Source organism: Artemia sp. Qi Xiang Cuo, chromosome 8, assembly GCF_049724085.1.
Source record: "Artemia sp. Qi Xiang Cuo chromosome 8, ASM4972408v1, whole genome shotgun sequence".
In the NCBI taxonomy this organism is placed as follows: Eukaryota; Metazoa; Arthropoda; class Branchiopoda; order Anostraca; family Artemiidae; genus Artemia; species Artemia sp. Qi Xiang Cuo.
In genome coordinates this window covers 57,924,928-57,942,793 of record NC_142801.1, presented here as the reverse complement: position 1 = coordinate 57,942,793, position 17,866 = coordinate 57,924,928, and the positions used below count along the sequence as shown (strand labels likewise).

The window sequence follows — 17,866 nt, the reverse complement described above, 5'->3', positions numbered from 1 at the left end:
GAAAATTGGCTGATTTTCGAAAAAAGGAGGAAAGACCCCCTAAAAAATATATATAACCTGGATGAAAATCACACCATCATATTTCGCGTATCAGAGAACCCTACTGTAGAGGTTTCAAGCTCCTATCTAAAAATCTGGAATTTTGCATTTTTTGCCAGACGAAAGATCACGGGTGCGTGTTTATTTTTTTTTCCCAGGGGTGATCGCATTGACCCAGTGGTCCTAGAATATCGTGGGAGAGCTCATTGGAATGAAAATTTAAAGTTCTAGTGCCCTTTTTAAGTGACCAAAAAAATGGAGGGCAACTAGGCCCCCTCCCACGCTCATTGTTTTCCCAAAGTCACCTGATCAAAATTTTGAGATAGCCATTTTATTCAGCATGTTCGAGAATATTATAAGTATGTCTTTTAGGATGACTTAATCCCCCGAAGTTCCCGGGAGGAGGGCTGAAAGTTATGAACTTTACCCAATGTTAACATATAGTACTGGTTATTGGAAAGTATACAGTACAGACGTTTTCAGGGGATATTTTTCCTGGTAGTGGGGGGGGGGGGTCGGGCCGGTACGTACACTGGGGGGGGCCTCTGGGCCCGCCCCCGCCCCTCCTGAAATCTCACGATTTTTTTTCATTTTCCCATAATTTTCTTATTTTTATCACAGAATAATTGGTTTGAAGGATTTGGCCCCCCACCCCCTGAAACAAATTGGGCCCCCCGAAACAAATTCCTGCGTACGTGCCTAAGGTCGGAGGTTATTTAGGAGTGTCTTTCCATGAAGGAAGTTTTCATGGGGGAAGGGACATTGCTATGAAGGGGACGCCGGACTTCCCAGCATTATTTAAAAAAAGATCAGGAATTAAATATAAAACAACAAGTTTTTCAACTGCAACAGCAGCAACATCAAAACTTTAAACGAACAGAAAATATTACATATATGATTGGGTTCACCCCTAGTCAATACCTCACTCATTAAGCCAGAGATTTTTTAGTACTTTCATAAGAGCTATCTATTCTAATTAACGGCCTTTGTGATTAAGCGGCCATTTTTAAAGAATTGGAACAAAATTTGAACTTTCGCTTAAAGAGCAAGGTATTGACTAGGGGGCGAACCCCCTAATATATGTATTAAAAATATATGAATACAGAAGTTCGTTACGTAAGTTAATTCGTAAGTTACGTATATTTATTACTAATCAAAAAGTTCGTAAATAAAATGAAACAAGTTTCGAGAAAGCCATTTAACCAAATAAAAGTAAATTAATATGAAAATTTTGTTTTAATTATTCATGTACTGTGAGCCAAGATCAAAACCTGCATCTATTCAAAAACGTTCAAAAATTAAATAAAAAAACATTTTTTTTAATTGAAAGTAAGGAGCGACATTAAAACTTAAAACGAACAGAAATTATTTCGTATATGGAAGGGGCTGTCCCCTCCTCAACGCTTTGCTCTTTACGCTAAAGTTTGACTTTTTCACAACTCTATTTTTTTTAAACAATAAAAAACTTTAGCGTAAAGAGCAAGGCGTTTAGGAGGGGACAGCCCCTTTCATATACGGAATAATTTCTGTTCTTTTTAAGTTTTAATGTCGCTCCTTACTTTCAGTTAAAAAAAAACTTGTTTTTTTTTATTTAATTCTTAATAAAGCAGTAGGCCTATAGCATAAATGAGTAGCTTTCGATTAGTCCAAGTATCCAAAATAGCTATCTGTAAATGTAGATTGGAGATCTCCTGCAAAAAGGGGGCATCGAAGGGGGGCTGGCTACTCTGCAATATATTCGTTTGCTTAAAAATATTAATAAAATACACTAATGTTTGTTTGAATAAGCCCTCTCCCAATCTTGTTGAACAATTGGTTCGATACATTCACCTCTGGGGAATCAGAAAACAAAAAACGCAAATAAACCCACATCTGTGATCTTTCTTCTGACGAAAAAAAATCCATATTTTCATAGGTAGGAGCTTATAACCTCTATAAAAGGGTTCTCTGAAATGTTAAATCTTATGGCGTGACTTTTGTTAAGACCATTGGTTTTTCTCCCGTTTTTCAAAAGACAAATTTTCTCAGGCTTGTAACTTTTAATAGGTAACATTAAACTTAATAAAAGTTATATACGTTGAATCAACATAAAAAGTCGTTTTTTATGCATTAATTGTTATCAAAATGCCTTTTTCTAGAATTCCGGTTACTATTGGGCTGAGTCGTTCCTTACTTACAGTTCGTTGCCACGGACCATTTGGAACTGATGGATGGGCAGTGTAATCTACCTTTGTTTGAAATTTTGAATTACTAGAAAGGAAGTGCGTGACACTATAGTCTGTGGTTAGTTTGCCTCTCACCCCCCCCCCTTCTTTATCTAAAACCTTTTGATACATGTGTTGTATAAACTATCTACTAGCTTTGTTCTGTTTTTAATTCTTTTTTATAATTTCCAGGGTTTAAATGGCCGTTTGGTTTTTGCCATTGCAGCTGCTGCAATTGGATCAGGCTTCCAGCATGGTTACAATATTGGCGTGGTTAACGCACCAGGAAAAGTAAGCATTAATTTAATATTAAAAAATGCGTGACCTATTTTCTAAATCGGTTGTTTCCTTTTAACCAAAACAGTAATTTCCTTACATCAGATTTCATGGCCTAAGACTTAACACTTTCTTCTCGGCCTAAGTGGTGAATTATTCATCCTCAGCTCAAAGATATAGATTACATTAATTTGGTCAATGGCCATTTATGCTTACTGCATTGGAGAGAGGATTGACGAGTACAGCCTCGTTTTTAGCATAGTTTAGAATTAAGACACCAATTGTTGCTTCACTAAGAAAATAGAACTTTATTTCTTGATAGTATTTAAATGTTATTTTTTATTTAGATATCATATATTTTTGAGTTGGTTTCAAACAGTTCGTGGTAACGAACTGTAAGTAAGGAGCGACCCGGCTCAATGGTAACCGAAACTCTAGAAAACGGGTTTTTGATACCAATAGATATATCAAAAGAATCAGATTTCAATGCTGATTTCAAATATATAACTTTCATCAAGTTTAGAGCTACCCATCGAAAGTTACGCGCCTGAGAAAATTTGGCTGATTTTCAAAAAAAGGGGGAAAGACCCCCTAACAGTTATAGAAACTTAATGAAAATCACACCATCATATTCAGCGTATAAGAAAACCCTACTGTAGAGGTTTCAAGGTCCTGTCTGCAAAAATGTGGAATTTTGTATTTTTTGCCAGAAGAAAGATCACGGATGCCTGTTTATTTGTTTGTTTTTTTTTTCGCCCATGGGTGATCGTATCGACCCAGTGGTCATAGAATATCGTGGTAGGGCTCATTGGAACGTGAATTAAAAGTTCTAGTGCCCTTTTTAAGTGACCAAAAAAAATTGAGGGCAACTAGGCCCCCTCCCACGCTCATTTTTTGCCCAAAGTCACCCGATCAAAATGTTGAGATAGCTATTTTGTTCAGCATGGTCGAAAATATGATAAAAATGTCTTTTAGGATGACTTGATCCCCCAAAGTCCCCAGAGGGAGGGCTGAAAGTTATGAACTTTACTCAATGTTAACATATAGTATTGGTTATTGGGAAGTATACAGACTTTTTCAGAGGATATTTTTTCTGGTAGGTGGGGGAAGGAGAGTGTCGGGGGCTATATGGAAGGATCTTTCCATGAAGGAAGTTTTCATGGGGGAAGGGACATTGCTATGAAGGGGGCGCCGGATTTCCCAGCATTATTAAAGAAAAAGATCAGGAATTAAATAAAAAAAAACAAGTTTTTCAACTGATCAACTGACTGTGATTAAGAGGTCATTTTTAAAGAACTGGAAAAAAAAATTCGAACTATAGTTTAAAGAGCAGGGTATTGACTAGGGGGCGAACCCCCTAATATACGTGTTAAAAATTTATGAATATAGAAGTTCGTTACGTAAGTTAATTCTAAGTTACGTATATTTATTACTAATAAAAACGTTCGTAAATAAAATTAAACAAGTTTCGAGAAAGCCATTTAACCAAATAATATGAAATTTTGTTTTAATTATTCATGTACGGGGAGCCAAAATCAAAACCTGCATTAATTCAAAAACGTTCAAAAATTAAATAAAAAAAACAAGTTTTTTAAACTGAAAGTAAGGAGCGACATTAAAACTTAAAACGAACAGAAATTATTCCGTATATGAAAGGGGCTGTCCCCTCCTCAACGCCTCGCTCTTTACGCTAAAGTTTGACTCTGTCTCACAACTTTATTTTTTAAAACAATAAAAAACTTTAGCGTAAAGAGCGAGGCGTTGAGGAGGGGACAGCCCCTTTCATATACGGAATAATTTCTGTTCGTTTTAAGTTTTAATGTCGCTCCTTACTTTCAGTTTAAAAAACTTGTTTTTTTTATTTAATTAAGCTAAAAGATCAAACAGTTCGTGGTAACGAACTGTAAGTAAGGAGTGACCCGGCTTAATAGTGACCGAAACTCTAAAAACGGAACTTCGATACCAATAGATACACCAAAAGAATCAATTTTTAAGCTGATTTCAAATATATGAGTTTCACTAAGTTTAGTCATACCCATTAAAAATAACGCGCCTGAGAAAATTTGTCTTATCTTCGAAAAAAAAGGAAGAAACACCCCCTAAAATTCACAGAATCTTAATGAAAATCACACCATGAGATTCAGCGTATCAGAGAACCCTAATGTAGAGGTTTAAAGCTACTAACTGCAAAAATGTGGAATTTTGTATTTTTTGCCAGAATAAAGATCACGGATGCGTGTTTATTTGTTGTTTTTTTTTGTTTCTTTTCCCCATGGGTGATCGTATCGACCCAGTGCTCCTAGGATATGGCAGGAGGGCTCATTTGAACGGAATTCAAAAGGTCTAGTACCCTTTTTAAGTGACCAAAAAAATGGAGGGCAACTAGGTCCCCTCCCACGCTCATTTTCCCAAAAGTCCCCGATCAAAATTTTGAGATAGCCATTTTGTTCAGCATGGTGGAAAATATAGTAACTATGTCTTTGAGGATTATTTAATCCCCCCACAGTCCCCAAAGAAGGGCTGCTTAACTAAAAAAAAAGTAAAAGGAATATACAAATTTTGTTTTAATTATTCATGTACGGTGCACCAAAATTAAAACCAGCATTAATCAAAAACATTCAGAAATTAAATAAAAAAAACTGTTTTTTTTAACTGAAAGTAAGGAGTGACATTAAAACTTAAAACGAGCAGAAATTATTCCGTATTTGAGAGGGGATATCGCCTCCTCAACGCCTCGCTCTTTATGCTAAAGTTTTTTATTGTTTTAAGAAATAAAGTTGTGAGACAAAGTCAAACTTTAGCGTAAAGATCGATGCGTTGAGGAGGGGATATCCCCTTTCAAATACGGAATAATTTCTGTTCGTTTTAAGTTTTAATGTCGCTGCTTAGTTTCAGTTAAAAAAAACTTTTTTATTTAACCAACTTACAAGAACTAACTTTATTTCATATCAATTTTAATTAATTTAGCATTTACTACAGCTGTTTCATTTCATTATGTCATTGACTGATTGATGAGAACACTGCATTTTTAATGTGATGAAATAATGAAGAATTGTAAGACTAATTTAGAGTTTGATTTTACATGTGCTATATCCATTTTGATAAAATCTATGCATTATCAATTTCTTAGCTGTATTTTCATTCTGATCCTGTCCATTTCGTCATATTCTCTTGCTTGTATTTTTTTTTCTAGAAATATAAATTTGTCTATTATCTCGCTTTTCGGTACTATTTCTTTATTATACCTAAATACTAAATTTTAATGTATCTAAGCAAACCTTTATCTAAGTGGTGGGTCTGCCCTGTCATGCGCCCGGGGCAAAATCTTTATTAGCGCCCCTCATCTCTCCCAAAACCTTTTAAATCAAATAAAAAAAAGAGTGCTGAGTTTTTTTTTAGTTAAAAAAAAATTATTAGCTATTAGTTTTCAATTAATTAATTATTATTTTTTTTTATTACTTTCTGTTTTGAATTTATTTTTATTTATTTTTTTATTATTGATATCTTAATTTAATTATTATTATGGTATGCATTTTTATTTTTGATTTTTTGTATTTTATTGATCAATTATAAATTAATAATTACTTTTATTTATTAAGTGCTCCCCCTAATTCATTTTAACATAAATACAATTTCCTAAATTACAAAATGATTATAGCTGTTAGATTATTTAAATGAAATTTTGTGCCCCAAAAATTTCTCGTCCAGGGCAAGTGCCACCTATCCCCCCAATAAACCCACTAGTGCTTTAACTAGTCTATTAACAGTATTTCTGAGTTTCACTCGCTTAATTATTCAGGGTGCAGGGTATGTCTTATCATTACCCTCACAATGAAAAATGGCTTGACAATATATTCATCTTTCCAGCTTATACAAGAATGGATTAACTACACTGATTATGTCCGATCCAACTATACTGTGGTACCAACAGAAGCCACAATAACATGGATTTGGTCTGTAGCTGTTTCTGTGTATTGTATTGGAGGAATGATTGGTGGCTCTTTGACAGGATTCTTTGCCGAAAAGTTTGGCAGGTAAGAATGAAGGGTATTTGCATTGTTTTTTGAACCTAAGAAAGAGTATAGATCCCTAATGTTACCGTAGAACAAAGCATAACAAGAGCAAGACAATTTTTTTGGAGGTCGAACCTAGGACACTGGAAATGATATCTGAATGCTTGAAAAAATGGTTTATTGGAAATTTAAACAGCTAATTATATATATCTTTAAAATTATTATCAATATATGATGGGAAAGACATTCATATGTATCTGTTTGTAGTTTCCGGATGTATTAGCACAAAAACATGCTAAATTTTATGATGGCAAATTCAAAAGAAAAAAATGAAAAAAGTGTCCTCAGAGTTAGCCAAACATACCAAAAACAATATATTTTTTTAAATCCATACCAAGGACAGTATAATGAAATAGGATTGTTTCATCATTTAGTGGCAACCTAGACATTTATAAATATCTTTAAATTTTAGTAAAATCTGAAAATTAATTTTTAATGAAACAGACATCTATATTTTTCCAGTTTATGGTGATACCGGGCGCAAATTTAGAAAAAATACACAAGGGTAGAAAATCAGCACAAATAGCCTTAAGAATATAACACGAAACATATGAAAAAGATATAACTTTTCTTTGAGGGTGTTATTGCCTTTTGGAATCCATAAACTGTTAGTGTTTGAGTTTTTACAGACGAAAGATGTTGTCCACTTTGAGTAGTGAATAGCATAATACTGTTCTGGCATGTTAGAAATTGCATACCAAGATTAGAATATTGGAAGCTACAGTGATGCCAATGGTCAAATATTATTTTTACAGCATGGGCGCTCCAAAAAACGGAGGAAGATTTGCTAGAGGATTGAAATTGCCCGCAGATTGTCCAGTAGAGTCTATTCTAGACTAAAAACATGGTCGTTTTCTTTTTTAAGGAAGGGGTATTTTAACCCCAGCGTTTAAATTACAGATAAATAAAAAGTACAATATTTATTCAAGTAAAAACTAATTACAGACAAAAAATATACTATTTCAAAGCCGTTTTGCTTTTCAGGAAAGGTGGGCTTATTGTCAATAACATATTTGCTTTAATTGGCGCTATTCTCGAAGGCTTCTCATATTCTGCCAAATCGTATGAAATGCTTATTGCCGGAAGGATATTTATTGGAATTAATTGCGGACTCAACGCTGGATTGGCACCCATGTACCTTAGTGAGATATCTCCAGTTATTCTCAGAGGGGCGGTAAGATAATTGTTTCATTGCTAAAATTGAAAGAAAAACTTTCGAGTTTTGTGTTGTTTTTTTTGGTGTTCCTAGAGGAACGGCAGAGCTATTGTTTTATCATCTTTCTCCCCTTTCATAAATCCTCTGCTTACTACATATATTTGAAAGAAAAGACATTTTTTGTTGGGTTCTGTGTGACGTTGCGCTGTGAAATCGATTGTTCTTTGGAGAAACGTGATTTTGTTATTGTTCCTGCTTTTAAAAATCAGACTTTCTAAAAATTTATTATATTTAATATAAATTTTTTATTTCAGCTTTAACTTGGGTCATTCCTTTTGTTTTTCCCTGCTAAACCGTTATCCCGGGGAAGACTGTATTTCATTCTAGCTGTAAATTTTATTGTTCCAACCTTAGCGACATCGGTTGTCCTCAAGATAAATATAACTTGACTGTATGATTGTTCTGTGCTTTTATATATCATTGTTCTTACTTTTAAAAGTCGGAATTTTTAAAAATTTTATTGTTCCTGCTTTTAAAAATTGTAAAATGGTAAAATTTAAAAATTGTAAATAGCAAATTTTACCTCTTCAAGATTTTTATTTCATCTCTAACTTAGGTCTTTCTTTTTTTTTTCTTCCTCCTACAACGTTATCCCAGGCAATCAGGGGTAGAGTGTATTTTATTCTTGCTGTAAATTTATTGTCAGAGGCTGATTATTTTTTAACTATTTCAAAAACTTGAAAATGGAGATAATTACGTATGAGACATTCAAGGGTTAAATTAATTTACAGCTTTTGAATAATGAAACCAAATTAAACATTCCGTAACATTTGAGCTGTTTTTTTTCATTACATGATGTATAAATCGCTTCAATATTTCAATATTAGGTTCAATGATAATTACAGAGTGATTTAGACTGAATATGAAATAGCCTAGGTCATTTTATCCGATTTGAGCTAGATTATATGCGTATGGTTTATTTTAAGCAATAAATAAAAGACTAATTTATGTCGGTCTTGAGAAACATAAAAGCGGTCATTATAAAGGCTAAAGGACATGATTAGAATTTTCACCGCTCCCGAAATACTCTGGACATAAGTTTCCGGAAAATGACAAGATTAGATTTGAAATCACTTGAAATTGATAGCTAAAAAAGCTGTCTTCATTCTGCCTTTCCATAAAATCAGTATACTTTAACAATTCTATTGAAAATGTTCGGAATTTAAATGGAATAATTTCAAAATAAGTTTATTCGCTTTTCCAACCAAAATTAGCTTTGCTTAATGGACTAAATACCCAACAAGTCTAGGAAGACAGTGGAAAGAGGGGGAATAATAATATCAACTACTAAATAGGTGATATTGAGATTTCTGTCCAAAACAGGCCAAATTCAACAACAAAATCAAAAAATAAATCCTGTTGTTTTTTAAATATTTGCTTAATTATCTAGCCACAGAAAAAAATCAAACCAGGAAAGTATGTTTACCTGCAAAATGACAATAAAGACAAAAAATGGGATGTGCTATGAAGATTGATTGGAAGGACAAAGCTTGGCCTTTTCCACCGGCTGGTGCAAATTTCAGAGCGGCACTGATTCTGCCATGCATACCACACTAGCCGGGCATTAGAAATGAGCTGCTCCTCAGTCAATGCCATACTAATGATTTTTTTCCTCGGAGGGGGAGGGGGGTTAAAATAGTCTTCGAGGGGGGGGGTAAAAATAATGAAGAGGAAGCGGTTAGTCTTCCGCAGAATTTGTCTAACGGTCCGGAATGAGGGTTTCTTGCTTGAATTTTTAAGACAACTTTACAAGTGGAAGAAATATTTTGGGAGAGTGGAATGGGGTTCAAACTTGGCATTCTAAGCAACGAAAAAATGGTACAGTTCTATAGAAATTCAGTTTGCTATTTTTTAATTCATTTGCTTTGTTCTATTATCCTTTTATTTCGGCTAATTTTTATTGAGCATTTTTTTTTAGGTTGGAACAATGTACCAGCTAATTCTCACAATTTCAATCTTGATATCTCAAATTTTGGGAATGGAGAACATCATGGGCACTGAAACACTTTGGCCATATCTTTTGGCATTCACAGCTGTGCCTGTCCTCTATCAAGTTCCTGCACTTATGTTTTGTCCTGAATCACCCAAATATATCCTTATCACCAAGGGACGAGAGACGGAGGCTGAAAAAGGTAGAATTGGATATTTCTTAAAAATTAGGTTTTTGAGATGGTAAAATTTAAGTCAATCAGAAAAGAAATTGTATTTAAATAAACATAATTGAAACGAAACCTTTAATGGTAGATAATATCAACAGTAAGAGTTAAATTTTTTTTTCATTGCTATGCATAGAAAAAAGTGATATGTGTTGTCAAAATTACTGATTCTTATATGGTTGCCAGCATTAGGCGTCAAAAGGATGTGTTTTGATGAATAAGGGAGTAATGCAAGACGTGGGTGTAATTTAGTGACCAAGTAAAGTGGCCAATGCTGCGCGAAATAGCTACAATGTCAAAAAATTTAAGTATGCACCTATTCATTTAGAGACACACTCATGAAAGAAAATTCCTTCGACAACATTCTGAATACGTTATTTCTATGCTGACTCTCTTTACGGTTTTTACGACAGTTACGATTGTAATTTTGCTCCATCTTCAAGGATGCCTAGCCATTTAAGAAGGGCCCTGACGAAAAATACATTGTAATGACGATTGTCTATATGTGACAATGTGTCATTAGACAAACTTTTACATACATCCTCGCTTTCAATATTGGCTTCTATGAGTTATGGCTTGCTTTGTACTTGGTTACACCTCCGGGGAGGTACACGGGGACCGAATTAAGTCTCGTACTTTAAAACACTGGAATTTAAGTCATACTCCTTTTTATTTATTAATAATTGTTTAAGATAAGGATAGTTTTTGAGGTATGCGTTATTTACAAATTTAAATGACGTGACCTACGACTCGGATTGCAGAAGTATTTTGTGTAGCTTTGAGGCTTATTAAATTATTTTTCTATGAGGTAATTATTCAAGGTGTTACTAAAGTATTCAAGTAAATTAGTTTTGAATATTTCTAGCGTTGAATTGGTTGAGAGGTACAGATAAAGTCGAAGAAGAGATGGACGAGATGAGGGCCGAGTCTGCACAACAAAAATTGACTACTGTGGTCAGTTTGAGGGAAATGTGGACAAACCCATGTTTAAAATCCCCACTGATTATTGCTGTCATGATGCAACTGGCACAACAATTTTCAGGAATTAATGCTGTAAGTACTAGCTATAGAAACTCTAATTTGTCTCAAATAAAAGATACAGCCACAAGGAGGTTCACCACCTACCACTAAAAAATGTAATTTCATGCATTTAATCGCAGAAATCATAGATGGTATACAATGCTCATATCTACTTAATTTTGAAGGGTCGGAGGCCATAGTCTCCTGAAGCTGTCTCCATAGTCTCCTGAAGTCTCCATGAAATGTTTAGAATACTCATTAAAAAGAAGCGTCTCAAAACTATTTGAGGCTTTGTTTTTCCTGAATGGCCCCTTCTCCATTGGAAATTTGACAATTCTTGGAAATTCCAGAAATTCTATAATTGTTGTATTCAGGGGATTTGCAAATTAAAATATAATGCTGGTATTAGGGCGCTAGCACCTCATATTTAGTAGGACCTTATTCCAAAGAGTCCCGCTAGAGTTTATTTTTGATATTAGGTTTAAACATAAAACATATTCGTTTCCGATAAACTGTGAAATAGAAATTATATTAAGCGGAAAACTACATTTGGGATTGTATATACGCTTTAATTAACTGTCTCATTTGTCTGCCATTCATTTGACAAGTGCAATTGCTTTGTAGACACCATTTCAGTTTTAAGGTGAAGAAATTGATTAACGAAAAACGTATATTTTATGGAAGTGCTATTTTCGGTGCACCTGAATTCAGTTCTTCAATAACTGGAGTAGTTTCGGTGTGTTTTATCTTTTGAAAAATTTTGGCGATACTGGGTAAACGGGCCTCGGACACCAGCTTAACTAGCAATTTTTTTTTTTTTTTTTTTGCATTCTTTGGCAACTTTGATTCGATAATTTAATTAGGAGCCATATTAGTATGATAACAAAGACCTAGAAAATAATATTTGAATATTTTAATCATCAATATTTGGCAACACTAATGGAGCATGGGTGATTTTCCAAGACCTTAAAGGACCAGAAAAGAAACCTTTAATATAAAAGCAAACTTAATTTATGGCCAACAAATTGAACGAAAGTACGGAGTAGATTCAACTTAGTGGTGTAACTACAAGTTTTATTCAAAAAAATTTAAATACTTTGTGAATCACGACCAGATCAAATAGATTCTCAAATTTTAAACCAATCTTGAATCAGGGATAGCATACAATTCCTGAAACATAATTAAAACACCTGTTCAACCATAGGATGGTATGAAAAAAGTAATTATCTGTTCACTTATAGGTAATGTTTTTTTCAACAAGCATTTTTGAGGATGCAGGCTTAAATACACTTACCTCTCAATATGCCACACTTGGAATGGGCGTCATGAATGTTCTTATGACCTTTGTCTCTTTGGTTTTGGTCGAAAAGGCAGGACGAAAAACACTACAGCTCATCGGTCTCTCTGGAATGTTCGTCGTGGTTATACTTCTTACTGTATTCTTAGCCATCAAGGTAATTTAGTCCTTTGTTTTCCTTTATGTATCGGTTATCATATATCCAGGACAGTCCTTGGCTTATGGGTCCTGTTCCCTTCATCCCGGAAAGTTATAGAAATGTCTTTTAAAACTTTTGACATAAAGGAAAAAAAAAAGCATGACTTAAAAAACTAAAAGCTTATAATTTCAAACATTAACATTTTATGTAAATTGAATATTCATTTATATCAATAATAAAAAATATTTAGCTTGGCAGTGCAAGCATTAAGCTCTGTAATAGTTGGTTTGAAGGTCTATCAGATTATTTTTATTATTTAGCCAAGTTTCAAATGGGAAGCATTTTATTTTCATTTATTTTATATATTTTTCCCTATTTGTATTATTTGCGTTTATTCTTTTTATTCAAAATTGATTGAAAATCACTTTAACTACCAGTAATTGCTTTGATTATCCTCCTTCACATTATTGTGAGTTTAGCTAATAATTTTGAAAAAAAGCAAAGCATTTTAGATATGACGCTATTCTCAACAATAGAAAATGCACAATTTTTTTTTCAAACAGTTCGTGGCAACGATTTGTAACCGAGTGACCTGGCTCAATAGTAACCGAAACTCTAAAAAAAGGAATTTTGATACCAATAGGTACATAAAAAGAATCAGATTTTTATGCCGGTTTCAAATATATAAGTTTCATCAAGTTTGGTCATACCCATCAAAAGTTAAGTGCCTAAGAAAATTTGCCTCATTTTCAAAAAAGGGGAAACCACCCCCTAAAGATTATAGAGCTTTAATGAAAATCACACCATCAGATTCAGCGTACTAGAGAACCCTACTGTTGAAGTTTCAAGCTCCTATCTGCAAAAATGTGGAATTTTGGATGTTTGCCAGAAGAAAGATCACGCAAGAAAGATCCCACGCTCATTTTTTCACAACTTCATCCGATCAAAATTTTGAGATAGCACTTAGGGCGATTTTTCCCAGTTATAGATAGTAAGGAAATGGGTGGGATATCTTGAAGATATATTATATACCATATAAGATATATAAGATATACCATAAAGAAAAATTGTAGGAAACATTACAAAAATGAATAAATTTTTTTGCAAAAATCAGGGAATGAGCTTTTTTGTGAGGACGAGCTAGCGTCAGTTCTAAAACGATTGAAAAATAAAAAGTAGTCGGGGGTGGAAAGCATCGTAAAGGAGTTTGTTGAAATATGAACGTTATTAACGTTATTAGATAAGATACTCGGGATCACGTGAAATGGCGAAATACCTTTTGGCTTTAGGAAACCTCTACTTAAATCCCTTTCCTAAAGAGATTATAACAGTGCTTGTGGTAATTACACAGGCGTTGAATAGATTTCTATAGGAAGCTAATTCCTTAACATGATATTAATTATTAGACTAAGAAATGGGCTAGGAAAAATTTTAAGAGAAGAACAGTGTTTTTTCTAAGAAGGGGAGAGAATGTGTCGATACTCAGATTAATAACTGAGAAGTTTTTGCATCCTAAGATCCATGTGCTAGTGAAGATTTTGTCCTTTAATAAGTGTACGAGATTATTGTATTTAAGTGATTAGTGCAATGTGAGAAAAAAAAAAATCTGTGATTGAGGTGCGATTTTTCAACAAAAAATACTGCAAGTCTAAATAATTATCTGTTCTATAAACAAAAAAATCTTGAACCATATTTGAGATTTATTTTATTTTATATTATTTAAGGTTATATTATATATTGTATAATTATGTATTATATAGATTTTATATTATAATCTTCCTCTTTGCATATCAGGATTTGGCACCTTGGATTCCATACATAAGCATTGTCCTGATTATTGCATTCGTTGTTGCCTTCGCCACCGGTCCCGGTTCAATTCCGTGGTTTTTAGTCAGTGAACTATTCAATCAATCTGCCAGGCCACTTGCGTCATCTATTGCAGTTACTGTTAACTGGACTGCGAATTTCTTCGTTGGCATTGGATTCTTGCCACTTGCAGTAAGTACAGTATCTTTTAGCTACTTATCAATAAATAAGCTAGAATTGTGTACCCATAAAAGAAAAAAGTGACATATAAAAGAATATGAGCAGAATACGAGGATATGTATGAAAAAAGCGAGCATTACGAGAGGCATCACGAGGCAAAATGTTTATAAGGCAGGGCAATGGATTTTACAGACTGGTTGGTCATTTTAAATATATATATATATATGTATGTATATATATATATATAAATATACATACATATATAGCAGAATATATATATATATATATATATATATATATATATATATATATATATATATATATATATATATATAAATTCTCATTTTTGCTTGTCTTCTAACTGCAGATAATGTGAGGCTCTTCTTGATGTCATGGCGTTTAATGCAACCATCCTGGGAAAAATTTGAATTTTTCATAAAAGTTTTGACCTGTTTAGATCATATTTGTGGCCAGAAAATTTATGTCCAAGCTTTAAGAAAAAACTATGCAGCCAATCCCGAGGCCAGGCCCCGGCAATTTTACGCGGCAGGATTGCATGTATTAATTCTCATTGTTGCTAGTCTTCAAACCGTAGACAATGCGAACCTCTTCTTTATTTCATTGCGTCGCCATAGGCTCGATACAATCATCCTGGGAAAATCCAAAATCACCTTTAAAGTCGTGACCTTTTTAGACCATTTTAGTGGCTAGAAATATAAATATACCAGTTATGAATAAAAAAAACAACTATGTATCCGATTTCGAGGCCGGTGCTAGGCATTTGGCAGGTATGTGTGTATTGATACTCGTTGTAAGTAGTATTCTCCTAATGAGTCACCTTTCATTACTTCTCTTTTATCGGGAAAATGGAGGTCTCTTTTATCTGGGAGGGCCCCAGGGAATACATATAATGGTGCAGGCCCCAATAAATTATAATCTTCCTTAAAGTTGTGGCTTTCTTAGACCATTTTAGAGGTTACAAATGTCAATATGCCATTTATGAAAAAAAAGACCTTAGCCGGTTTTGAGGCCGGGCTGCGGTGCTCGGCAAGTGGCAGGCATGTATATATTAATACTCGCTGTAAATAGCAGTCTTCAAATGAGGCATCTTTATTTGCTATTCTTCCATAAAAAAAAGAGGGCTCCCAATGGAATATATATGCCGTAGAAGGGTCCCAATGATGTGTAACCAATAATTGTTGATTGTAATCAACAGTTGTTGACTCGCTAAATTTTTGTCTGTCGCTTGTCTTTTAACAGCATAAGTTTTTGTTTTGCTATATTTTTGGCACGTTCTGATACTCGCTTTCCTGCATTCGCTTGTAATTTTCACTCCCAATTGTCTTCCAACCGCATATTTTTTGTTTTTTGTTCTTCACTTTCATTTCTAATTCGTTGTCTGACTGTAAATTTCTTTGTAATTTCTTTGTATTCCGACTGTTAATTTCTTTGTTCTTCGTTTTTGTTTATCATTAGCTTAGATGTTTTTCTGTACCCTTTACCTTAGCTGCTCAGATTGGTCTTGTCACATTTGATGGTATAGTTTGTTCATCTGTCCTCTAGGTATTATGAAACTCCTTAAAACACCTTTTGTAAATAGTTTATATACACTTGGTATCTTATGCTTAGCTGTTTTCCTTTTGTATGTTACATGCATCATAGATATACAATGTGACGCCAATCATAAATTTTAAAAGTAAACAACAATTTATTTTATATTAATGTTCTTCTTTATCTTTAAGCAACTACTTGGTCCATATGTTTTCGTTATCTTCGCCGTCATACTTGCCTTCTTCGTTTGGTTTACATGGAGCCGTGTCCCTGAAACAAAGAACAAGACAATTGAGGAGATAAGTGCCATGTTCAGACTACGTTCAGTTGTTCAGAAAGTTGTCTGTTCAGACGACGACAACTTTGGGGTTTCAGAAGAACCCTTCTCTAGAAGCCTTCCAAAAAACTTCAGAAAAACAATTTAACTTCTCTGTAAGCTTTCCAAAAAACTTCAGAAAAACAATTTAACTTCTTGTTCAAATATTTTTGTGTTAATAAATATTTATCATACCTTACCTTTTGCGATCTAGTATACCTTACCTATATACATTCAAGTGAATAAACCATCCAAGAAGTTAACTACCGAGCAGTATTCATCTTTTAGTATAAGCTCTACTGACAGTCATGAAAACCAAAACCTATTCCAAGAACCTAGGATAAGGCTTGTAAGTTATGCCTTTGGGACATTAAAGGTTCTTATGAAAGGTTTGGCCATATATGTTTTAGAGGAGGCTCATTTAATTGGAAACTGGAAGTTCTAGTGTCCTTTTTAAGAGTCAAGAGTGCATATACGGCAACCAGCCCCCAGGCCTATCAATTCCCAAAACATATCCAATCGAAATTTTCAGACAACTATTTTGTTCAGTATTATTGAAATGTCCATAAATTATGTATTTGGGAATCCCCCCCCCCCCCCCCAAAGAGTCCTCAGGGCAATGGCTGTCAGTTAGGTGATTCGTCCATTGTTTACATATAGTATATGTTATTGAGAAAGGTGGGAATGTTTGATATTTACTTTCCAAAAAGACGAAGGGCATTCTGGTGGGCCTTTCAATGAATGTTAAGAGGGGTGTTGAAATAAATCAATTAACTTTGCACTTACGGGCTTTCAAAAAGGCGTAACTCAAGATCGACTGAGTAAATTACTTTTGGATTTTCAGGAAATGATAAGGGTGATGGAACATTGACAAAAAAGGCAATATTTGTAGGCTACTACTGCTACTACAACTAGAACTGCTACTTCTCTAGCAAGTGCTGCTAACGCTGAGGATATCAATTGATTCACAACAAAAACACATCAAGGTAGTCTCCCTCGTAAAGGTCTATGGCCAGGAAAAAAGGGGAGAAACAAAAACATACAAAAAAACATTTGCGATGATTCGCAGACAAAGTGACTAAAAAAATCACCTAAAAAATCCCAAAGCCAAAGATTAGGGAGAAAACTACCGCATGAATTAAAGTTATTTAAAATTGAATATTTGATATCAAGCCACGAGAGATTCTTAGCGTAAGTCAAACACCCCTCACAACAGCAAAATTTTTTAACCTAGCCCAGAGTCGTCCGTCCTATTATTAAAAAAAAGTTGCACCAAAAACTTAAATCAATAAACTGAAGTCAGCAAGACATTAAAAATTTTCAGAAGATTATTCACCGATGGAGTAAATAGAATATTAATGTTCCTTGAATTACAAAGATGATGCTAAGACTAATCAGTGACAAAAGATAGAGTAGTGTGTGAGAATATACGGCGATAGTTCTACCTGACAAATAAGAATCAAACCAAGCATGTGCTTGTCCTTTTACACCATCGTTTGATAACTTATAAAGCAAAATCCCATGAGTTAAAGAATCAAAAGATTTATGGACAATCAGAAATATAGTAGCAGGAATCAAACCAGGGTCAAGCAC

The 17,866-nt window shown here is 33.9% G+C and overlaps 1 protein-coding gene across 1 annotated transcript; it reads left to right on the top strand.

Annotated features, from left to right (window-relative positions):
• Nucleotides 1-2,438: 2,438 nt before the first annotated feature.
• LOC148949607 (solute carrier family 2, facilitated glucose transporter member 1-like) lies at nucleotides 2,439-16,462 on the top strand. Its single transcript, XM_089093041.1, has 8 exons — nucleotides 2,439-2,534; nucleotides 6,387-6,553; nucleotides 7,577-7,766; nucleotides 9,727-9,940; nucleotides 10,830-11,017; nucleotides 12,226-12,438; nucleotides 14,215-14,418; nucleotides 16,149-16,462. Exons 2-8 carry the CDS (start codon nucleotides 6,507-6,509, stop codon nucleotides 16,380-16,382), a joined length of 1,290 nt encoding a protein of 429 aa, XP_088949167.1. The 5' UTR covers nucleotides 2,439-2,534; nucleotides 6,387-6,506; the 3' UTR covers nucleotides 16,383-16,462.
• Nucleotides 16,463-17,866: the final 1,404 nt, after the last annotated feature.